This window comes from Jaculus jaculus, chromosome 4 (assembly GCF_020740685.1).
Source record: "Jaculus jaculus isolate mJacJac1 chromosome 4, mJacJac1.mat.Y.cur, whole genome shotgun sequence".
NCBI lineage: Eukaryota > Metazoa > Chordata > Mammalia > Rodentia > Dipodidae > Jaculus > Jaculus jaculus.
In genome coordinates this window covers 158,415,258-158,440,515 of record NC_059105.1, presented here as the reverse complement: position 1 = coordinate 158,440,515, position 25,258 = coordinate 158,415,258, and the positions used below count along the sequence as shown (strand labels likewise).

At 49.4% G+C, this 25,258-nt stretch overlaps 1 protein-coding gene across 1 annotated transcript in view; it reads right to left on the bottom strand.

Moving 5' to 3' along the window:
- Nucleotides 1-25,258, bottom strand: part of Mylk (myosin light chain kinase) — a 350,277-nt gene that overhangs the window by 76,399 nt on the left and 248,620 nt on the right. Inside the window, exon 18 of the mRNA XM_045146900.1 lies at nucleotides 17,408-17,497. Within this exon, the coding sequence (XP_045002835.1) occupies nucleotides 17,408-17,497 (90 nt within the window). The remainder of the gene's footprint in view (nucleotides 1-17,407; nucleotides 17,498-25,258) is intronic.

The window sequence follows — 25,258 nt, the reverse complement described above, 5'->3', positions numbered from 1 at the left end:
CTTGCAGAAGGGCGGGAAGCCCAGGTCAGCAGCAGGTGGTGTAGATTTGCAAGCAGAGGGGTTTGGTGGATACAGGTTGAGCACAGGACTTTTGCAGGACAGTGGCATGAGGATAATGTGTCAATTTAAATTAAGGAAAATTAAGTAGTCTCTCCATCAACTAGTCACTGTTTTTTTCTTTTTTTTGAGGGGGTGGAGTTCAAGGTAGGGTCTCACCCTACCCCAAGCTGACCTGGAATTCACTCTGTAGTCTCAGGATGGCCACGAATTCACGGTGATTCTCCTACCTCTGCCTCCCAAGTGCTGGGATTAAAGGCGTGCGCCACCACACCTGGATAGCTTGGTCACATTTTAAGTGATTTATAACCACATGTGGTTAGTGAGTGTTACATGGGGCAGACATATTTCCATTGTTACAGTAAGTTTTATTGGACAATATAAGCCTCTCTAATACCTAACTGAGAGTTGTATCTTTGTCCTAAGTGTCCAGGTGTCTTCACACAGCTGTCAAACTAAATGTGAGATGCCTCAGGTCTTCCCAAGTTCTAGGGAACAAAGGTATCTGATTAGGTATCTCCTATCATAGGTTGGAAGACACTTGGAAGAACCACCCATAAAAGATGATACAAATGAGAGACAGAAACCATTAAAAGAATTTGTGGGGAGGGGGGCTGGAGAGATGGCTTAGCAGTTAAGGCGCTTTCCTGCAAAGCCAAAGGATCCAGGTTCTAGTACACAGGACCCACTTAAGCCAGATGCACAAGGTGGCACACGCATCTGGAGTTCCTTTGCAGTAGCTGAAAGGCCCTGGCATACCCACTTTTTCTCTCTCTGTGTCTATCTATCTATTTGCCTTTTTTCTATCTGTCAAATAAATAAAAATTTAATTTTTTTTAAATTAAAAAGTTAAAAAAAAGAACTTAGGGGGCTAACAGAAAGAAGTACAAAGAAACTTTGAGATTTCCTGCTTAGATACATGGGGAAAGTTGTATTGAAGGAAAATGGAATGTGGTGGTGAAGGATGGTCAGTCAGGTGGATTTGGGGGATGTCAGGATTGATGTGTTCGTCGGCTTCTGAAAGCCCAGGATCAGAGTTCTGGAGGACCTCTGATGGGCACTGGAAAGGAAAGATTTTAGATTTAACCTGTACTTAGAATGGAAGCTGGGAGGGAGGCTAGACTACATGGGGGATTGGGGGAGATAGAGGGAAACGGGGGTGGACAAAAGGTGAGAAGGCACAGGGTTGGTCTCAGGTGATGCACCCGAGCGGAGTGAGGACCTGGGTGAAGTTAGGAAGATGTGAGCCACCGTGAGCAAGGGTGGGGGGCAGATGTTGGGCAGGAACTCCAGTGTGGCCCAGCGGCGCAGAGTGATGGGTGGTTATCGCGGAGGCCAGGGTTAGAGGATGGTGGGTCACAAGTCACTGTAGAGGAGATACTCAAGGAAATGAAGGGGTGAGTCCCTCAAGATTTCTGGTGCTGAGAAAAGAAAGAGAACGGCGCAGAAACGTCAGGCGAAGTTTTCTCTGTGGTGGAAGCAGACTGCTGGGACTTAGTGAAGAGGGAAGGAGAGCCTAAAGATGCTAGAGGGAAGTCACATGAAGGCTAAAGATTGGAGCTGATGACCTGCTGAGGCACCAGGCACTCCAGGAGGACTGGAGGACAGAGCCCTGCAGAAGGAGGGGTGCACTTCTACCAGGGCAGAGCTGATCTCAGGAGGGGGCTCAGGGGCCATGTGTCCAGAGGGCCACAGGAGGACCGGCTTTCTGGGCCTGATGATCTCATCCCCTCACATTCCTGTGTCAAAGCTGTAACCCCCACAATACCTCAGAATGTGGCTGCCTTTGGACACAGGAACTTAGAAGAGGTGATTATTAAAATGGGCCATTAGGGTGGGTCCTGAGCCAATGTGGCTGGTGACTTTATAACTAAATTATTATTATTTATTTATTTGTGTGTGTGTGTGTGTGTGTGTGTGAGAGAGAGAGAGAGAGAGAGAGAGAGAGAGAGAGAGAGAGAGAGGCAGAGAGAGAGAGAGAGAGAGAGAGAGAGAGAATGGTTACACCAGGGCCTCCAGCCATTGCAAACAAACTCCAGACGCATGCACCACCTTGTGCATCTGGCTTATGTGGGTCCTGGGGAATCGAACCTGGGTCCTTTGGCTTTTCAGGCAAGTGCCTTAACCACTAAGCCATCTCTGGCTGGTGACTTTATAAGAAGTAAATACTAGGAGAGGGAGGAGGGGGAGTGAAGGAGAGGAGGAAAGAAGAGGGACTGGTTGACCGATCTACCAACTGAGTGAGCAGAGCTGCACGCACAGAGCCCCAGACGCGAGGAGGAAGACCAAGGAGAAGATGGCTATGTGCAAACCAAGGAGACAGCCTTTGGTCTTGGATGTCTGACCTTCAGAACTGTGAAAGAAAATAGAACGCCGTGTCTCAGCCACCCAGTCGGGCCACACCGAGAAGACTGTTTTAGCTGCGGATGAGTGCCTGCAAGGTGAGACGGGGTGGGGGAGGGTTGGTGGTCCTTGGAGTGTGAAACGGACACATATACCAGGAGGTGGCAGTATGCAGCCAAAGGCTGTAAACTCCCCCCCCCCCCATCCATGCTTGGTGGCTCCGGGTAATCCTATGTGACTTCGAAGCAGAACCCTAGATAACGGTCCTCTGGGTTTTACCATTCAAAAAGCCAAATGCGAAGTTTGTTTTGTAAATTCAGACCCACTGCTGTTTGGATTGGTTAGCGTTTGAAGCCGCCTTGGCTCCTATCAGTGACAACAACTTTAGATGACAGCAGTGTTCTGTATGGTCTACATGCTTCACATGACCATCTGCTGGAATCCATTAACGGTGTTCTGGGCCCACAGTGGAAAGCCGAGTCAGCGGATTCTAAGACTTAAGCTTCCTGGAAAGCACTTCCCGCGGGGTTCCTACCCTGAGCAAATGCAGGCCGGGCACCCACCATGTTCCCATCTCATGATACGCAATCACCTCCTCAAAGTGAGTAGAGTCTCGCCAAAGTCAGGTAGGTGCCTTGCCAAGTTCATAATGCCAGAGGCGGCCCAGCTAGAAAAATGACCGTCTATCAACCTGGGTCTGGCTACTTCTTCTGCAGCAGACCTATCCTACTGTGGCAGACAGCTTCAGGTTCGCTGAGATGAACGTCCAGACCAGGCACAGTTATGGACCAAGGGATTTATTGAAGCTTGCAGATCCAGGGGAAGTTCCATAATGGCAGAAGAAGCTGGCCCTGCTTTCCCAGGTCCAAGCAGAGAGAGAGAGAGAGAGAGAGAGAGAGAGAGAGAGAGAGAGAGAGAGAGGGAAGGAGGGGAAGCACCAGCCAAAAGCCAAAAGCCACGCAGCACAGCACAGCACACCTCAGGAACTCCACCTAGGCACACTTTGCATATCTTTAGATTGAAATCTGAAACCCACCACCACACCTTAAGATCCGCCCAGCGACACCACCTCCAGCCAGGTGGCTGCAGATGCAAACTACAAACTAATAAAACACTGAATATATTGGGGGCCATCTATTCAAACTATCATACCTACTATACCCTATTCTACTCTGCCCAGGACTTTGAGACCCTCCCCCCCCCCAATCCCTTTGTGCAACTGCAAAGGGGGAACCAAAGCTCTGGTGCTGGACTGGTGTCCAAATACTGCCCTGTCACTAAGCCATGTGGCTGAAAGCATGTTATATAACCTCTCAGAGCTCCAGTTTCCCCCTTACGAGGTTTGGGAAGCATAATTCAAATTTGTTGCACAGAAAAAAATATCACATATAGTGCATGTTTTGCTGCCCAGCCCTTCCCCCACCCAGCCCTCTTTCCCAAACCAACAGATCTTCTGTGACATCATCCCATGGTCTGGGGCATACTGGGCTCAATCAAAAAGGAAAAGCAAGCCGAAGATCAGAGTTCATCTCTCTGCTTCCCTGGGTGCTGGAGCAATGTGACCAAATGCCTCGCTCTCCTGGCATCGCAGCTCAGGTGGCTCTATCACCATACCTTTCTTGCCTTGAGGGACAGTGAGCCAAGAAACAAACAAACAAAAAACCTTTCTTTCCTTAAGATGCTGTTGTCAGTTATTTTGGCACATCAACGAGAAAATCAATCCACCAGTATCTCTCCCTGTTGGTTCAGCTGACACTTATGGAAACTCCGTCATTAACACCTTGTCTCCACCCCAAGGCCCCTGGCCTCCATAAATGCTCCTGTTGGTTCAGATGCCCAAACTCTCACCCAAGAAACTGGTCACTAACTAGTTTCTTCTTTACTGGACTCACCCCTATTATGATCTTATTATTCCTACGGGCACCTTATATCTTTCATTCCCTTTTCCAACATCCTAAACATTCTGCACTTAGCCACTCTAGAAGGAAAAGGAAATCGGCCACCTTTGCAAATCCCAGCATGGATATGGGCCGTAGGGTCAGGTCAGAGACAAAGGGGGCAGAACACCTTCCCTCTGCTTGCCACACAACCTTGTTCTGGAACAGGAGCTTGGGCAGCTTGGGTACCTCCTCTGGGTGCTCAGCTCCATAACAAGTGCTCCTCCTGGCACAGCCCTGCCCTCTCAACTCTCCTGCCCCTGCCCAGGCTGCTTTGCCCATTGCTCCCCACACAGTCCCTCTGTTCCCCTTTCCTGACCACATTTCCCCTGAAGCCAGAGCTTCCCTGAGCCCACACCTTTGCCCCCAACTGCCCCAGGAGATGCCAAATACCTATGGCAAGCCCCCACCCCCATCCAGAACCAAATCCAAAAGCTTCTCCCCAAACTGCTCCTGATTCCATCTCTCCCAAGACCCTGTCCCTGCTCAAATCCGGTCACAAGCGCTGTCAATCCCATCAACCAAACACCTGCTCAGGGCTGGGGAGATGGCTTAGCAGTCTCAAGGTACTTGCTTGCAAAACCTGCCATCCCAGGGTCCAGTTCTGTGGCACTCATATGAAGCTGAATGACTGCCAGTATCCATCCATCTGTACACACACATAAATATATTATACACATACATACACACTAAATGCATGCATGGCACACATACATACAAACAAACTAGCAATCCTTTCAGTCTTTGCTTTCTGCCACATTCACCATTCTCATCTGTGTGTAACCCCAGCACCGTCCCTAGGCCTCTGGTCCCCCTCTGTGTGCCCGAGGTCAAGCTATGGGGCAAAGTGGCCTTTTTCAATTGCGACTCTGAAGTCTCTCCGCTGTTGAAGTCTTTACACTCAGGGCCAAGTCCAGCTGGTCTTACAAGATCCATGAGATCGTCCCAGCTTTCACCTCCTGTTTACACCCTGTTCTCTTTGGAGAACACTTTCCTCATGTCTTCTTTTCTCAATGTCCAAAATTCTCAATTTTTAAAAATGTTTATTTGGGGCTGGAGAGATGGCTTAGTGGTTAAGCGCTTGCCTATGAAGCCTAAGGACCCCGGTTCGAGGCTCGATTTCCCCAGGACCCACGTTAGCCAGATGCCCAAGGGGGCGCACGCGTCTGGAGTTTGTTTGCAGTGGCTGGAGGCCCTGGTGCGCCCATTCTCTCTGTCTCTCTGCCACTCTCAAATAAATAAATAAAAATGAACAAAAATGTGTTTTTTTAAAAAGAAACCCCTGGCCTCCAGTGCTCTTGGTGGTACTGCTCTGTACTCCACACTGGGCATCTTTCTGTTCCTGCAACACCAGCCTCTTGCCTGGAGCTCTGTTGCCTCTCCCCTCTGCTGACTCCTACACATTCTTGAGGCAGCTGTGCGCTCACTACCTCCAGAATGAGCCCATTCCCCTCCTAGGTAGGCCTATTCCAGCACACATCCAGGCTATGCCATCACAGAAATACACCCCTTCAGACCCCCAAAATATGCACCTACCACACAAGCTCCCTGGGGATAGTCTATCTACCATACCCTTAAGGCTTAGTGGCAAACCAGACATGTGCTCAGTAGATATCTATTAGAGGCAAGAATGGAACCCCAAGGCTCTCTGTTAAGCTGGGGATTGCCAAGAATTAGCCCATGCCAACCTTTGGCTATTATATCACAATCTAGTCCTTGCCGCTCAAATCCTTGTGCAACTTTTCATGACAAGAAATACGCCTCTGTCATTTTCAGGCAGGAAACTGAGGCTAGAACTGAACATCACCATGAATCAAAGGGCTGAATCTGGAAGCTTCCTGGGAAAGCTGAGGAGGCAGGGATGGTCAAACATGTCCACTCGAGCCTGACATCTGGTAAACCTTCTGCTTCTATCCCAGCCCGATCAAGCCTGAGCTAGTCCTTCCTGACCGTGAGGATCTTCCTTCTGTCCTGGGAGGGAGGGAGTCAGTCAGTCCTTTCCTCATCCCCTGGCCTCACACAGTGAAAAGGTTCTCAGAGGGGAATTAGGGAGCCAGTGTTAACAGCCTTGGGTACATGCAGGTCTCTGGATTCCCTGCCTCTCTGGGGACATTTCCCTTTTTAGGTAGTTAGCTAAAAATAGACCTTACACCCTTTGTAATTCCCCAGATCAGCATTCACTGTCTGCCCAAGGCTCCTGAAAGGGACACAGGATGGGTAAGGGTGAAATGACCACCCTTATGGGGACAAAGGGGTTAATTCCTGCTGCCTAGCACTTGGGAAGGCTCAGGGCCCTGGGTTAACTGGGTCCTCTTGCCCACTGCTTTCTTCTTGAGGATCTGTGGAGAAATATTGGTTGCTTTCTCAGAATTATCGTCTGTGGTCAAACTGTCCACTCATCTTCCCTCAGAGCAAAGGCTGTCATGTTAGAAGATTCCAGAGGAACACAGCTTCTCTCTCTCTCTCTCTTTTTCTTAAGGTCCCACTTAAAAATATTTAATTTTTATTTATTCACCTATTTACTTTAGAGCGAGAGAGAGAGAGAGAGAAAGAGAGAGGGCAAGGGAAAGAGAGAGAATGAGAGAATGGTCACACCAGGGCCTCTAGCCACTGCACACAAACTTCAGACACATGTGCCACCATGTGCATCTGGCTAACATGGGTCCTGGATCCTTAGGCTTCACAGGCAAGCGCCTTAGCCACTAAGCCATCTCTCCAGCCTGGATCACAGTTTCTCTTGCTATGGAAAGCACTCATTCCCATTCCCTGTTCCCCAACATTGAATTCTAGGACAGTTGTGAATGAGGCAGTTCAGCCCGGTGGGGCCAGCAGGATGGCCCTGCTTGGTAGAGGCCCCTTCAGTCACTCCTGGGAAGGACCCATCCTGACAGTTAATTGGCTGATGAGAAATACTAGAAGAGCTGAGGAAGGAGCTGCCGTGGTAGCCTGGTAAAGCGCCGTCATAGCCAGGTGCACGGGGGGGCGGGGGGCGGGGGGAGGTTGCTAAACACTGTCAGACTCAAACACCAACAGTGTAGTTAGTAGGATGGAAGTAAGTGGGGGCCTGCTTTTGGACATTCATAAAAACACCCCAGTTTCTCTCTAGATCCCAGATCCTCCAGTGTCGGGCAATCCCAACCCGCTCCGCATTCATTTCCAACCAGTCATGTGGGTCCATCCTGTCAGGATTTAGCATTTCCCATGATCTGCAGAGTGTTTAAAAGAAAGACTTGGTGGGCTAGAGGGATGGCTTAGCGGTTAAGGTGCTTGCCTGCAAAGCCAAAATTCAATTCCCCAAGACCCACGTAAGCCAGATGTATAAGGTGGCACACGCATCTGGAGCTCGTTTGCAGTGGCTGAAGGCCCTGGTATGTCCTCTGTCTCTCTCTCTCTCCTCTTTCTCTCTGCTTCTCTCTCTCTCTCTCTCTCTAATAAACAAAATAAATATTTTTTTTTTTGAAAAAGCATGATTTGGTCCAGAGGAAAACTTCACATAAGCTGGACACTTTGTTTGATATCCAAAGATGTTTTCAGGTTGACATGACTTTCAGCTTCAAAGAGACACATGAGGGAGGCTACAACAGAAATATCAACAAGTGTCATGATTTGGAACAGTCTACTGGGGTCACTGGGATGATCGGTAGGGAGCAGTGCCAGCGATGTGCGTCCAGGCCAGGCTTGGAGTCTAAAGGGTGTTTCACTTGTGTCACCCCCAATTACAGAGCACTGGAAGCAGGGACTCTCAACTCATGAATTACTCAGAAAAGTTAAATATTGATTATGAACATAGCGCAGGGGTCTGTTATCCCAAGTTGTAAAAGTCCCTCAGGGATGCTCGGTTGCATTTATTATTATTATTTTTTTCTGTAAAAGATCATCAGCCTATGCAGACTGGTAAGCAAAACCCTGAGTCTGCTATCAAACTGACATTGTCTCATCCATGTTTCTTTCTTTCTTTCCTCCTTTCTTTCTTTCCTTCCTTCCTTCCCTCCCTCCTTCTCTCTCTCTCTTGCTTTCTTTCTTTCTTTTTGTTTCCTCGAACTAGGGTCTCACTGTATCCCAGGCTGACCTGGAATTCACTATATAATCTCAGGCTGGCCTCGAACTCACAGTGATCTTCCTACCTCAGCCTCCTGAGTGCTGGGATTAAATGCGTGTGCCACCATGCCTGGCTTCACTTGTATTTTGTCAAATCATCTCTTAAGTCTAATGAATATATCTTCCAAACATGCAATACACTTGCAATATACTTGTCTTCCTCTACAAAAATACTCCCAAGTGGGCTGGAGAGATGGCTTAGCAGTTAAGCGCTTGCCTGTGAAGATGAAGGACCCTGGTTCAAGGCTTGATCCCCCAAGACCCATGCTAGCCAGATGCACAAGGGGGCGCACGTGTCTGGAGTTCGTTTGCAGTGGCTAGAGGCCCTAGCATGCCCATTCTCTCTCTCTCTATCTGCCTCTTTCTATCTCTGTCGCTCTGAACTAAATAAATAAAAATGAACAAAACAATTTACAAAAATACTCCCAAGAGATTCCCACAGACTCAGATCCCCTGCAGCGGGAACCTTGAACCTGGGCCTCATGCTTAAGGCCTCCTTTCCCACAAGAAGTTGTTTGTTGTGGTGCAACCTGAACCATGCTCCTCTAGCTTTAGATTCCTCCTCAAGTCAGGTGCTGGGAAGAATTAGCCAGCCTTGCCTAGACGGTGTCCCTCAACAGCTTTCCCTCAGTGGTCTGAAATCGGAGCTTGAACTAAAGCCAAGGAAACTCCTCACTGGACAGTGAGGACACGATGGTCCAGAGGAAGGGAGGGCTTTGATTGAGGCCACGTGCTTAACCCATGGGACAAACGAGACCTTGGTTTCCTGCTCCCTAGATCACGGCTTTCTTGCTATGTAAGCCTGGGCAGTGCCCCAGACCGGCTCATCATACGGCAGCATCTGCACATCTGGAAGTTCCCTGTGAGGTGTTCGGGAAGAGTCTACAGTGCTTCAGTCCTGGGCCTACCACCCCCCCTGCCAATTCTGTCATCAAAATACAAGAGGAGTCACTCTGGATGAAATGTTGCAGGAGTGCTGCTATTAAATTTCCCTCAAGAGGGCTGGAGAGATGGCCTAGTGGTTAAGGCATTTGCCTGCAGAGCCCAAGGACCCGTGTTCAATCTCTCTCCAGATCCCATGTAAGCCAGACGGACAAAGGTGTGGCAAGTGCAAAGTTGCACATTCCCACTAGGTGGCGCAAGCATCTAGAGTTTGATTGCAGTGGCTGAGGCCCTGACATGCCAATTCTCTCTCTCTCTCTAAAAATAGAAAACATTCCCATCAAGAGGAGCAAAAACATAACCAGACAGAATGTTATTGAACCAAGTGGCAAAAATGAGGGTGGACTGATTAGATAATAGTACTGGTTAAACATCTAATTTTCTGATTTCAACAACTATATTGTGGTTTTACTATTGTTGTTAATAAGTGTGTGTGGTAGTTTGATTCAGGTGTCCCCCCATAAACTTAGGTGTTCTGAATGCTAAGTTCCCAGCTGATGGAGACTTGGGAATTGGCACCTTCTGGAGGTGGTGTATCATTGGGGATGGGCTCACGGGTGTTATAGCCAGTGTTTGGCATACTCTCCTGTTGCTATTGTCCACTTTGTGTTGACCAGGGGGTGATGTCTACTCTCTGCTCATGCCATTGCTTTCCCCTGCCATCGGGGAGCTTCCCCCTCGAGCCTGTAAGACAAAATAAACCTCTTTTTCCCCACAAGCTGCTCTTGGTTGGGTGATTTCTACCAGCAATGCGAACCCGACGGCAACAGTGTGCATACGCATGCATGTGCTCTTGTGTGAGGGTGTAGAAGCCAGAGGACAACCTTGATATCATTCTCTGGAATGCTGTCCACTTCCTTCAAGATAGGGTCTCTTATTGGCCTGGAGATCAGTATTAGGCTAGACTTGCTGGCCAGTGAACCCCAAGGAATCCTCCTATCTCTGCACCCCCAGCATGGGATTATAGGCATGCCTGGCATTTACATGGGTGTTGGACGCCAAGCTCAGGTCCACATTCTTGTGAGGCAAGCACTTTATGAACTGAGTTATCATCACAGCCCACGTTATGCTTATGTTCTTAGGAGACACACGGTGAGTTAGAAATCAAAGCACGGGGAGGGATAGAGATGGCTTAGCGGTTAAGGCGCATGCCTGTGAAGCCTAAGGACCCATGTTTGACTCTGCAGATCCCACATAAGCCAGATACACAAGGTGACACAAGCGCAAGGTTGCACATGCCCACTAGGTGGCGCAAGCATCTGGATTTTGATTGCAGTAGCTGAGGCCCTGGTGTGCCAATTCTCTCTCTCTCAAATAAATAAATAAATAAAAATCAAAGCATGGCAACTCCAATTTAGTTTAAAATAGTACCTATCCAAATGAAATACACACACACACACACACACACACACAATGATAAAACTATGGAATAAAATGCAAACAATTGATGAGTCTTAAGTAAAGAGTATACAAGAGTTCTTTGCACTATTTTCACATGATTTTTTTTTTTTTTTTTTCGAGGTAGGGTCTTGCTCTAGCTCAGGCTGACCTGGAATTCACTATGTAGTCTCAGGGTGGCCTCGAACTCTCAGCGATCCTTCTACCGCTGCCTCCTGAGGGCTGGGATTAAAGGCGTGTGCCACCAAGCCCGGCACAGTTCCACTCTTTAGCAGGTATAAGCTTATTGGACAGTTTCATCTCTAAGGCTCAGTTTTGCTTACCTGTGAAATGGGAGCAAGAACTGCTTGTAGCATGGTAGAGCCTTGGCTAACACGACACAGAAGGATTGCCTAGAACGGCGCTTGCTGCGCAGGAGCTCAGAACTCTCAGCTGCGCTCACAACATTCACTTGAGCATCTGCACTTCTTTCCCGAGCTCCTGCCTGCCTCCCCTCCTCTGACAATGTTAGCATTCCTTTGCAACCAAACCACATAAACTGCATTCCTCTCTTCCTTCATAACCCTGGCCTGCTCAAACTACCCTCCTGTGCTTGTGACTCGGTAGCTGGCAGGTTAACAAGTACTTCTGTCTTGGGAGGGGGCAGGCTAACCGGCCTCTTCCTCCTGCTCCGCAGTGCTTGGCAGCAGTGAGGCCCAGGGGCTCCAAGGCGTGTGGATAGCGCTATCTACTCTTTTTTTTTTAATTTATTTATTTGAGAGCGACAGACACAGAGAGAAAGACAGATAGAGGGAGAGAGAGAGAATGGGCGCGCCAGGGCTTCCAGCCTCTGCAAACGAACTCCAGACGCGTGCGCCCCCTTGTGCATCTGGCTAACGTGGGACCTGGAGAACCGAGCCTCGAACCGGGGTCCTTAGACTTCACAGGCAAGCGCTTAACTGCTAAGCCATCTCTCCAGCCCGCGCTATCCACTCTTAAGCCCAACAGCCCCTCCTAAGAACAAACTAGTCCTGAGGACAGGGGTGTGCGCAGAAAATGATCTGCTGCGCTCTGACAGAAAATCCACTTGCCCCTTCCTTAGGGAAGATAGATTTCCGTCTTAGATTAGGTATTTCTCAGCCTTGACAAAAACACACATTTACAGCCAGACCACTCATGCAATCAGATGTGTCTGGGCCTGGGAATGATAATGCTAAGAGAAAATAAAAATGCTAAGAAGGACTGCTAAGAGAAAAGGATCTATGGCAGAGTTCTGCAGACTATGGGATTCCGTTTCTATCAGCGGGAATAGCCAAGTGATGCAGTTGTATATCTGCATACATATAGATGTATGTAGAAAGGAGTGACTATATTTGTGGGGTAAATGAAATTGGGGGTAGGATTTTCTTAATATTTTATTTTAATCTATTTATTTGAGAGAGGGAAAGAGGGAGAGAGAGAGAGAGAGAGAGAGAGAGAGAGAGAGGAGAATGAGAATGGATGCCCCAGGGCTTCCAGTCACTGCAAACACCTCCAGATGCATGCATGTGTCAGCTTGTGCATCTGGCATAAGTGGGTCCTGGGGAATCAAACTGAAGTCCTTTGGCTGTGCAGGCAAGTGCCTTAACCACTAAGCCATCTCTCCAGCCCCCGGGGGTAGGGCTTTTTTAATGAGAAAGAGAGAGAAAGAAAGAATTGGCCTGTCAGGGCCTCAGCCACTGTAATCAAACTCCAGACGTGTGCACCACGTTGTTTGCATAAGCAACCTTGCATGCTTGTATCACCTTGCGCATTGTGTGTTTGGTTTATGTGGGACCTAGAGAGTCGAACATGGGTCCTTAAGCTTTGCAGGAAAGTACTTTAACCACCAGCCATCTCCCCAGCCCGGGTGGAGGGTAGGATTATTACATTGTTTTATTTGAGGGGTGGGGGGTGGAGAGAGAATGGGCATGTCAGAGCCTCCAGCCACTGCAAACAAACTCCAGACGCATGCACCACCTTGTACAACTGGCTTATGTGGGTCCTGGGGAATTGAACCTGAGTCCTTTGGCTTTGCAGGCAAGTGCCTTAACTGCTAAGCCATCTCTCCAGCTCCTTAATACTATTTTAAGTGCTCAAATAAGAATGCATGTGCATATGACTTATACAATTAATAAACTATGAATTATCTCCCTAGTAGAGAAAAAATTGGGGGCCCAGACCTGAAAACAAAACCCATTTCCTTCTCTTCCTATTTTGGGGAGCCACCTTCCCAGGATGGTCTGGGCAACAAACTCTATAGTGTCCCTCAAGGCACCTGGCGTGCAGGTTTCTGGAGGACAGATGTGAAAGTGTTAGTGGGTGCAGAGGCAGCCAAGACCATCAGGTTGACCACAGGTTTGGGTGGTGGGGAATGGGTAGACAGGCCAGCACAGGGAGGCAAGGAGGGCATCAAGGCACATGGAGACATACCCCTATTCCTTGGCAGGGAGATGTCCATCACTCCCTCAAAGAGCTCCTGACACAGAGGAAATTTCCCCTTGCAGGCAAGTAGCATGAAGTTGACCCTAGTGGGACTCTGCTTCCTTTTTTTTTTTAAAAAAAATATTTATTTATTTATTTGAGAGAGAGAGAGAATGGGTGCACCAGGGCTTCCAGCCACTGCAAATGAACTCCAGATGCATGCGCTCCCTTGTGCACCTGGCTTTACATGTGTACTGGGGAATCGAACCCGGGTCCTGAGGCCTCACAGGCAAGCACGCATTAACCGCTAAGCCATCCCTCCAGCCCACCTGCGTGTTTTCTATGCAGTCAAGGCACTTTCTGCCCATGCTGTCCTGCTCCTTAAGGCTGCCTCAGCACTAAAGGGCACCTTGCAAGCCAGGCGTGGTGGCGCACGCCTTCAATCCCAGCACTCGGGAGGCAGAGGTAGGAGGATCGCCTGAGACGACATAGTGAATTCCAGGTCAGCCTGGACTAGAGTGAGACCCTACCTCGAAAAATCAAATCAATAAAATAAAATAAAATAAAGGGCACCTTGCTCTGAGGCGCTGGTGTGGGGCTCCCCAGCGGCTCCCCACTTCCCAGAGGCAGTGGGCAGAACCCCTTCTGCCCTGTGGAGGAACAATGGCTGGCTTGCCTTTCCAGCAAGGCCCCACCGTGGAATGACCTGGAAGGGTGAACAGTCACTGAAGCTGGACTCCCACCTCTGAGGTTTTGAGCTCATTAGTCTGAGGGGGCAGGGGGCGGCAGTGTTTGCCCAGTTCCCCAGGTGAATCCAATATGCAACTGTAGCTGCCAGCCAGGTGTCCTGAGTGTGACGATGCCAACTTGAGTGGGGTTTTCCACAGCCTCCCAGCGCTGCTGGGCAAGGAGCCCAGCTCCGGAGTCTGCTCACTGTCCCAATGCCTGCTTGCTTGTTTTTCTCTTCCTCTGACCCCGCCTCACCTCCCCGGGGACTTTACAGAAGGCAGACAGATCGGGACTTGAGGACGCAGCACCTGTCACGACCCTTGAGGCTCTTCTAAGAGTGACATTTTTGTCTGCGTGTGCTGTTCTGTCACCTGTGCAACAGGGCCCTGGCAATGCTTTTGGAGACAAAGACCACTAACTCATTGCTATTAGATGCTTCTCAGAGCTGTCAACAGATGTCCAATCACTGAAACAGTCAAGGCTCCTAAAAAGTGGCTCCTCCACTATTCTCACGGATCTTTAACTCAGCGTGTTAAAATGCCTTCACTTCAGTGTGGTTGTACCACCCTACTGAAGGCTGACAACCTCTGACCCCCACTCCCGCCCCCAGACTGGTCAGCTTGTGTTTAAGGAATCCAGGCATCATCCTGACATTTGTTTTTACAAGCAAATGAATGATAAAGCACTCCCTTGTAATGATAAGAATTTTTTTTTTTTTTTTTTTTTTTTTGGTTTTTTGAGGTAGGGTCTCACTCTAGCCCAGACTGACCTGGAATTCACTATGGAGTCTCAGGGTGGCCTCGAACTCACGGCGATCCTCCTACCTCTGCCTCCCGAGTGCTGGGATTAAAGGCGTGCACGACCATGCCCAGCTCAAGAAAATAATCTTTAAGATAATGGAGGCTCGATCACTTTCCTCTAGGAGTACAAGTAAGTGAGTGTCCATTTTCTGTTTTATTTTATTCTGTTTATTTATTTATACTTTCGGAGACAGGGCTCCAGGGGGTCTCGTCCCAGCCTCTCAAGTGCTGGGATTACAGGCTTGTGCTACCAGTTCTAACTTTTAATTTGTTTTAAAACTTAAGAGTGTTTTGGAGATGTCCAAGCAACTCTGTGTTCTATTATAATTGAAGCTATCAGAAGACAGTTCTGCTAATAAAATCACACTCATAATCACAGCAGAAGTAAGGGCTACATTACAGCTTTTGAGGACATCAGGCACTTTTGCTTTTAGGGGCTCCTTCCTCCATTGAAAAAGTATGCGTGCATCCATGTATATACATTTATAAGTAAAAATTTTATATGGAGGGCTGAAGGGATGGCTTAGTGGTTAAGGCACTTGCCTGAGAAGCCTAAAGACCCAGGTTTGATTCCCCATGACCCATGTAAACCAGATGCACAAGGTGGCTCACGCATCTGGAGTTTGTTTGCAGTGGCTGGAGGCCCTAGTGTGCCCAGTCTCTCTCTCATAAATAAATAAAAATAAAATATTTAAAAATTTTATATGTGATTTGTATTTTATAGGTATTATATTTTGGCTATATAAATTATATTTTACAACTGTTCATGTATAAAGATGAATAGGCTTTTAGATGTGATGGCTCATACCTTTAATTTCAGTACTGGAGATGTTGAGATGGGAGTGTCATCATGAGTTTGAAGGGCTATATAGTGAGTTCTAGGTCAGCCTGGGCTAGTGTAAAATCTGTTCTCAAAGTCCCCCACCCCAAAAGTAAAATATTAATATGTAGTTAGGGCCTGGCAAGGTGGTGTACACCTTTAATCCCAGCACTCAGGAGGCAAAGGTAGTTGGAGGCCAGCATGGGACTACATAGTGAGTTCCAGGTCAGCCTGGGCTAGAGTGAGACCCTACCTCAAAAACCAAACAAACAGGGCTATAGAGATGGCTTAGTGGTTAAGTGCTTGCCTGTGAAGCCTAAGGACCCTGGTTCGAGGTTCAATTTCCTGGACCCACATTAGCCAGATGCATAAGGGGTCGCATGCGTCTGGAGTTCGTTTGCAGCGGCTGAAGGCCCTGGTGTGCCCATTCTCTCTCTCTCTGCCTTTCTCTGTCTGTCTGTTGCTCTTAAATAAATAAAAAACTTAAAAAACAAACACAAAACCCCAAAATGTTTAATATATATTTAAAACATTGTCTAGAAACAGTTCATTTTGTCTTATAATTATAATATAGCCCATTTGTTTTGGCCTCTAAAAGCAGCATGGGCTCTAAGCATCATAACTAGTGGATAAATTGGCCATGGGGGAAACCAAGACCCCAAAAATGGAGGATGCTGTGGTCTTGGTCACAACAAAGCTCTCTCCTGACTATTTTTTCTTTCTTTCTTTCTTCCTTTCTTTTCTTTTTCTTTGCAGTAAGGTTTCACTCTAGCCCAGGCTGACCTGGAATACACTATGTAGTCTCAGGGTGGCCTTGAACTCACAGCTATCCTCCTACCTCTGCCTCCCTTGGCTATTTCTCTGCTCTCTTGGCTATTTCTACTTTGCCATGTGACACTAGTGAAGCCTCTCAGAAACAGGGCACAGCACATATCATTCTGAGGGACCAGGTAGGCCCTCAGGGAACATCCAAGGACACAGATCCATCCCCATGATGATACCAGGAAGGAGTTGGTGGGAGAGGTAGGTGTGGCATTCTAGAAGCTCATGGGGAGAAACTTTCTTTGAGCTGAAGGTGGAACAGTCCAGGCTGAGGTGGCTTTTTGTGGCGCATTGTCACCATGGTGTCCCTCGGAGAGAAGAGTGAGGACAGAGGCATGGGAAGGAGCTCAGGTTTTACAAGAGCTCAGGACAGCGGCAAAGAAGTGGGGTCAGAACTAGGAAAGAGGGGTGCTGGCAAAGACACAGAGGGAAGGAACTACGTATGTGCGCTTTGTAGGGCAGGCATGTCCAGGGCACGTACACCTTGATTGGTTTACTTGTATAGGATCCCAAAGGTGCTAAGGACCACTGGAGTGACAGGTTAGAGTAACAATTTAAGAAGGTTCTTCTGGGCTGGAGAGATGGCTTAGCGGTGAAGGCACTTGCCTGCAAAGCCAAAGGACCCAGGTTTGATTCCCCAGGACCCACGTAAGCCAGATGCACAAGGGGGCGCACGCATCTGGAGTTCGTTTGCAGTGGCTGGAGGCCCTGGGGAGCCCATTTGCGCTCTCTCTCTCTCTCTCTCTCTCTCTCTCTCTCTCTTTCAAATAAATAAAACAAATTAAGGTTCTTCTGACAGGACAAAGTCCTGGGTCCAGAGGTCAGCAGTCTAGGTGTGAACTAAAAGGAGGAGAAACAAGACCGTATAGCACCTCGGGGCTGTGGACAGGGTGGAGAGAGGCCGGCAGGGGACGGGAGGGGAGGGGTGTTGCCAGGAGGTGAGGAAAGGTCACTCACTGGCTCAGTGACCAGGAGGCAGGGGCTCCGCCACCACGCCAGTGGCAGTGTCGCCGTCTCTGCAAGGTGGTGATGGTACTTACTCTCTGTCCCTAGGCTGCCGGGGGGAAGAGAGCTCTTAGATCTCCGGGATTTCATCTCCGGAGCCTTGGTGTTCTCACTGGCCGGAGCATCTGGAACAGAGCAGGCGACACACAGTTATCAGTCAGTGTCTGTCCAAGGAGCGCTCAGCAACCTCCCCCTCTCCACCTTGGCCCACCCATCCGACATTCCACCCAGAGGCCCTCGGTGCCCGGCGAGTGGCGCCTGCAGGCAGGCCCTTCCTCCAGGGGCGCACCAAAGAAGGAGAGCCTGCGGCTCCGGCCAGATAAATCAGGTAGCAGGGCAGTTACCCAACAAGACGGATGGCTGGCTAGGGAGAAGCTGAGGCTGTGTGGTAACGGAGGCTGCCAGGACCTGGCAAGACCTAGGCTCTCAACGCACTCTGTTCACCTTGTTCCAGTTGGGAGAGACAGATAGGCAGAAAGAGAGAGAGAGAGAATGGGCCCGCCAGCGCCTCCAGCCACTGCAGAGGAACTCCAGACGCGTGCGCCCCCTTGTGCATCTGGCTAACGTGGGTCCTGGGGAATGGAACTGAGGTCTTTAGGCTTCGCAGGCAAATGCCTTAACTGCTAAGCCATTTATTTCCCCAGCCTGACTCTGAGTTTTTAAAAAAACTGTCTTGATTTTATTATTTATTTATTTATTTGAAAGTGACAGAGAGAGAGAGCGAGAGAGAGAGAAAGGAAGAGAGAGAGAGAGAGAGAGAGAGAGAAGGAGGGAGGGAGGGAGGGAGAGAATGGGCACTTCAGGGCCTCCAGCCACCCCAAACGAACTCCAGATGCGCGCGCCCCCTTGTGCATCTGGCTTACGTGGGTCCTGGGGAATCGAGCCTCCAACCACGGTCCTTAGGCTTCACAGGCAAGCGCTTAACCGCTAAGCCATCTCTCCAGTCCCTGACTCTGATTTTTGACACCTGCTTTTGCGTTGGGCCAGTCTAGACCAGATAAAAGCCTTGGAGCCTCTGAGCCTCTGAGATGGAGGCTGGGGACCCATTTGGGGGCTTTCATTGTCCCTCGCCCAAGGCAGGCCTGGTGAAGCCCTGTAGCTGCCACCCTCCAGGCCTCACTGGAGACACTGGGCAGGCGCGTGTCTCTGCTCCAAGGCAAAGCATAGAGAATGCTAGGGGGACCTCCCCTGTGGGCACTGGGGAGGGGCACTGTGAGCCGGGTGGGGCTGGGCAAGAAAGGCTGTCCTTGGGGCTCTCTGTGACTGGACTTTAAGATCTTGTGGGAAACTACCCAGGACCCAGATAAGAAGTCGCTTGCTGAATGGCTGTCACCCCGCCTTCCTCCCCATAAGGAGCACTCTTTAGATGGGCTGGAAAGGCACCTCCTCCAGAGCCCTTTCTGGTCCTCATCCTCTATTTCCTGCTCCTGAAGAGGAAGCCCAGAGGATGGGGAGGGGAGCGGGACTTTCCAGTTGGGGCTCTTAGCCACATCCTAGTGGCTTGGTCTGGCTAGAAGGGCTACTATGCTGCTCCTGCCTCCCGAAAAGGCAGCCCAGGCTGTTCTTTTCTTTTTTTAATATTTTTTATTACTTATTAACTTGGCAGAGGGGGGAGAGAATGCGCACGCCAGGGCCTCCAGCTGCTGCAAAGAAACTCCCGACGCATGCACCTCCTTGTGCATCTGGCTTACGTGGGTTCCTGGGGAATTGAAGCTGGGTCCTTTGGCCTTGCAGGCAAGCGTCTTAACCGCTAAGCCACCTCCAGCCACAGGCTGATCTTTTCTAGATTGGGTTCCTGGGGTGCTGAGGGGGTGGCACCATGAACATGGGTCGCAGAAGCTATGGATACACATTTCTCAGCTCTTGGGCTCTTTGAGATTCCACCCGGATGCAGTTCTGTAAGTGGGAATCTAGTCCCTTGCCGGTTTCAGAGTGTGGGTCTGCCCACACGTTCCCGACCTCCAACTCAGTATTATTTCTTTTTTAATGTATTTTTTTAAAAAATTTATTTATTTATTTGAGAGCGACAGACACAGAGAGAAAGACAGATAGAGGGAGAGAGAGAGAATGAGTGTGCCAGGGCCTCCAGCCTCTGCAAACGAACTCCAGACGCGTGCGCCCTCTTGTGCATCTGGCTAACGTGGGACCTGGGGAACCGAGCCTCGAACCGGGGTCCTTAGGCTTCACAGGCAAGCGCTTAACCGCTAAGCCATCTCTCCAGCCCTAGTTCTGAGGCCTAACATTCAGAAGACTTCCTTTTCCACACGACTACCCTTCTCCATGAGCCAGGCCATTCAGCAACATGAGCGGCACATGGACACAGCAAGGCTCTGCTCAGTGACAGAGAGGCTTTGGGGGTGCCAGGGGTAGTTCCCCACTGAGGAGAGCCCAAAACCCTGTTCGTGCAACTTCAGGAATGATTCAGCGAGGGTGTTGGATAGGATCTGATCTCCTAGCTGTGTATGACAAAAAGTGGGAGCGAGGGGGAAAGAGGTGGAAGAAATCCTCTCAACCAGCACTTGACAAACCAGCCCTTACCCGGCCCCTTCCCCCATGGTGTGTGGCTCTGCTCCTCACCTTCTGAAAGAGCAAAGGAGCCCCAGCTAGTGAGTCCAGGACCCCTGCTGCCCGGAGCTGAGCCAAACTCTCAGAATGTGGCCTACACCCAGGACGACGGTCCCAAGTGGACACTGGTGGAGGAACAGAAAAACCCTTGGGGCTTCACAAAAGGTGTACCGGCTGGAGGGATGGCCCAGCAGTTAAGGATCTTGCCTGCAAAGCCTAACAACGTGGATTCGTTTTCCCAGTACCCACGTAAAGCCCGATGCACAAAGTGGCACATGTATCTGGAGTTTGTCTTCAGTGGCTGGAGGCCCTGACATGCCCATTCTTTCTGCCTGTCTCTTCCCTCCATCTCTCACTGCTTGCAACTTTTTAAAAATTTATTTATTTATTTATTTGAGAGCAACAGACACAGAGAGAAAGACAGAGGGAGAGAGAGAGAGAATGGGCGCGCCAGGGCTTCCAGCCCCTGCAAACGAACTCCAGACGCGTGCGCCCCCTTGTGCATCTGGCTAACGTGGGACCTGGGGAACCGAGCCTCGAACCGGGGTCCTTAGGCTTCACAGGCAAGCGCTTAACCGCTAAGCCATCTCTCCAGCCCCAATTTTTTTTTTTTTAAGAGAAGGAAGGATAGAGGACAGTGTGTATGAACGTGGTTCTGAGTTCCAAATTCAGCTTTCTTTTTCTCCTGCTGGTCACAGAGGAAGGATGAGCAAGAAGGATCATAGCTTTTTCTTTCTTTCTTTTTAAAATATTTTATTTTTATTTATTTATTTGAGGGAGAGAAAGAGAGAGAGAGAGAGAAGAGTGGGCACACCAGGGCATCCAGCCACTGCAAATGCACTCCAGATGCATGTGCCACCTACTGCATCTGGCTTATGTGGGTCCTGGGGAATCGAACCTGGGTCCTTTGGCTTTGCAGGCAAATGCCTTAACCACTAAGCCATCTCTCCAGCCCCGAGCATAGCTTTTTCTCTACTACTGAATACACTGAGGAGCAGCACAAGAGAAGAGGACCGATTTCCTTGGATTTCTAAAAGAAAGACAGAAGGAACCGAGGGGTTTCCCTCACTCCTCATGGGACTTGCTGGACTTTCTTTGTGAGCACTGCTTTGATTAGCACCAAGAAAGGAGAAAGTTCTAGCTTTGTGTTTGTCAATAGTACCATTTAAACCACCCCGTATCTCTGTTCCCATGCTTTTAAAAAGATCCCTGACAGCGTGCTGAGGCCCAGAGACAATAACGCATACTGGTGGTGTGTTGGAAATCCCAGAAACATCAAGAAAGAATGAACTCCTTCTTTCTGTCAACCACATCCTCCCACCTCCTTCCGATGGACTTCTCCATTGCCGGCAAGCCCTGCCACCCAGCCCTTACTGGTCTCTGCAGTGTCCTTGACTGAGGGGTGCCCTGGGATCCCCCAGAGATGTGCACACAGCCCTGTGCTGAGCTGGCTGCAAAGTTCTGCTGCTCCTTATCTTTCCACCTAGCCCTCAGGGAAAGGGTTCCTTTCCTTTCCAAACCAGGCACATCCCAGATCTGGAGGCCCACAGGGGGGCCTCCCTACACCCTGCCTAAAGTGCCAGCACTGTGGGGGTTGTGCAGTCACCAAAGGGGGGAGCCCCCCCAGCCAAGGATACCGAGCTGCTGCTAGGAGCAGCTAGGCCTCCGTGAGAACCGCGGCGAGGAATTGGCTGGAAAGGACCACGCGCTTAATCAAAACCAGCTCTGTGCTCACATGCTGTCCAGGGGATAAAAATAATAGTAATAAAAAGTTTAAAAGCAGCTTGCATTTTCTGTCTATTTTAATCATTTTCTTTTTTCTTTTTGGCGATGAAATTGAACCTTATTTCTACATCTGGGCTCCGGGGCTGAAGTCCTTTGCTAGCCTGGTGGTGCCCCCAAAGAAGCCTGGGGAGGAGAGGTGTGGGGGAAGTGAGGGGCCCACACAGAAAGCAGGAGACTTGCCCTTATATGGGCAATGCCTTACCCCTTCCACTGCTGGGCTACCTCTGGACTCTGGCCTGTCGGGGGTGGGGGGGTACATTTTTCCCTTTTGTTTCCAAGAGGTTGGGGATCCCTGGGCTCTGACCCTAGACCAGGGGGAAATGAGGCCTTGGGAAGCTTCTGGGATTAGGGTCTGAGCTTCAGAAGCCCCAGGAGGGGCAGGGCAAGGCAGGGGGCCTAGGATCCAGCCTCTCCTTGCTTCTCTGTGTCCAAGAGCAAGCATCACATGAGCACAGAGAGCCTTCTGGCCAGCCCAATGTGAGTTCTTTTCTGGCTGTACTGTCCAGAGGCTATGAGTCCTTGGGTGAGCTCCTGAACTTCTCTGAGCCTCAATTCTCAGCTAGGAAAATGAGAATAACAATACCAGAACAGAAGTGTGGGGGAGTTGAAAAATAACAAGGGACAGTTATGAAGTGTTTATCTCATGAAGTATTGTGCTGTGTGCCTGCCTCATGAGCTCGCTCATACCAGATGAAACCATACCATCGAAATTTAAGTGCCTTCTTTCCTTCATCTCTCCGCTCCATTTCTTTCTTTCTTTATTTGAGAGAGAAAGAAAGAGGCAGAGAGAGAGAGAGAGAGAGAGAGAGAGAGAGAGAATTGGCACACCAGGGCCTCTAGCCACTGCAAACGAACTCCAGACGCATGTGCCACCTTTGTGCATCTGGCTTACATGGGTATTGGGGAATTGAACCTGGGTCCTTGGCCTTCACAGACAAGTGCCTTAACTGCTAAGCCATCTCTCCAGCTCCTCTCCCTCATTTCTTAATCTCTCTCACTTTCTCTCTGAGACAGGCTCTCACTGTGTAGCCCAGGCTGCCCTGGAACTTGCTATGTAGCCCTAAGTTGGTCTTGAACTCAACATGGTCCTTCCTACCTCAGCTATGTGTTTGGGGGCTACAAAAATGGCAGCTCTATTTCCTTCAACTTAATGCCAAGGAGCTGCATGTGACGATGCACGGGATAAATGTGAAAACAGGAGGAGGCTGAGGAACATGCCAGGACTCAGGCATGCAGCTCAGCCAGTCAGAAGGGCCCCTGGCCTGAGTGGCAGTGAACCACAGTAGCTAGGAGCCAATGCTTGGGTTTAGATTCCCACCCAGCTACATGACCCCATAGGGAGCTCTGTCATAAATGAGGCTGTTACTACTGTTCTGCTGAATGCCCTTCTGTCAAGGTCATGGATGACCTCTGCATTGCCATGTCCAGATAGTCAATGGTCAGGGTCAGCCACACTCAGCGGAGGCCTCTGACACGGGGAGCCTAATCATTCCTTTTTCTTCTTCTTCTTTTTTTTTTTTTCTTCTTCGACTTTTCACCATTTGGCTCCTGGGACATCTCTCCTTCTGCCTTGGATTTCTTTCCCTGCCTCCCTACCTAATCTCATCTCCACTCATACTCACCCTGTGGCCTCATTTAACCCTAGGGCATTTGATTGCCTGTGCATGTGGATGCCCCCCAACCCCCGCCAGAACCTTCTGGCTCTATCTCCCTCTTCAGTTTCAGAGTCATCTCAATGCCTGCCTAGGCACCCTCAACATCACAGGTATGAAACTCTTGATGGCCCTACAGTCCCCACATTCTGACTTTAAATAGTTTATTTATTTATTTATTAGAGAAAGCGACAGAATGGGCATGCCAGGACCTCCAGCCACTACAAATGAGCTCCAGATGCATGCATCACCTTGGATATCTGGCTTACATGTGTACTGGGGAATTAAGCCTGGGTCTTTAGGCTTCACAGGCAAGTGCCTCTCTCCAGCCCTGAGTTTAATAGGCACTATCACCATTGATTGGAGGCCGAGGAGGAACATCACCGTGAGTTTGAGGCCAGCTGGGGCTATAGATTGTGAGCTCCAGGACAGTGTGGGTTAGAGTGAGACCTTGTCTCCAAAAAAAAAAAACCCACCAAAAAACAAAAACCCAGCAAAACAGCAGTATCAACAAAGCAAAACAAAAACACAAACAAAAACAAAAATGAAAATGAAAGCTTTGGGCTGGAGAGATGGCTTAGCGGTTAAGGCACTTGCCTGCAAAGCCTAAGGACCCATGTTCGACTCTCCAGATCCCACGTTAGCCAGATGCACAAAGGTGAAGCAACTGCAAGGTTGCACATGTCCACTAGGTGGCACAAGTGTCTGATGTTAGATTGCAGTGGCCGAGGCTCTGGCCTGCCAATTATTTTCCCCCCCCTCTCTCTCTCAAAAAAATTTAAAAAATAAAAAAATCAACAAAGTGAGAAGTGAGGGGTCTTCCCAGCTCCCTCTCCTCTCTCTGCATACCCAAATTTGCCAGTAACTCCTGTCAGTTCTGCAGTAAACTCACTGATAAACTGCATCATTTCTGGTCTACTCCACTGAGCCTAAGATGCCATCACCTCCTGCCATCTGGTCTCGCTGGTTTCTTCCTTACCTACCCTGGGTCTGCTGACCACCCACATGTCTGAGTGAACAGTCCTTCACAAAAGTCCCAACACACTCATAATCAAACAATACTCATAGTACTGTCCCAACACACTCACAATAAAACCTGGCTTCCTGTCACAGCTCATAACATCTTACAGAGCTGGTGCCTGGCCCTTCCTAGTCTCATTTCCTGACACTTCGGTACCCTGTGTGTGGCCCAGCTGGGCCTGCTTCCTCTTCCAGGAATGGGCCGAGCATAGTCTCACGGCTTTCTCTTCTCACTTATTTCAGGGACTCCATTCTTATTTATTTTTATTTATTTATTTGAGGGCGACAGACAGAGAAAGAGACAGGGAGAGAGAGAGAATGGGAGCACCAGGGCCTCCAGCCACTGGAAACGAACTCCAGATGTATGCGCCCCCTTGTGCGTCTAGCTTACGTGGGTCCTGGGGAATCGAGCCTGGAACCAGGGCCCTTAGGCTTCACAAGCAAGCACTTAACTGCTAAACCATATCTCCAGCCCCTCTTTTTTTAAAAAAGGTTTTATTTTCATTTTTATTTACTTAAGAGCGAGGGAGAGAGAGAGATTGAGAGAGAGAGGGAATGGGCCCACCAGGGCCCTAGCCATTGCAAACGAACTCCAGATGCATGACTTCCCTCCTTAGGCTTCACAGGCAAGCGCCTTAACCACTAAGCTATCTCTCCAGCCCTCCGGGACTCCTTTCTTACTTGCTGTCTATCTCTGTCCACATGTCCCTTGCACCAAACCCTTCCCTTTCCTGAAGCAGCAGTCCCTTCCCCATCATCCATTGCGCCGTCCTCACTGCACAATATTAGCTGAGATTACAACATACTTATCCCTCAACAAGGAGGTCAAGTCTTGAGAGCAGGAATTTTTCCTGTTTATCGTCA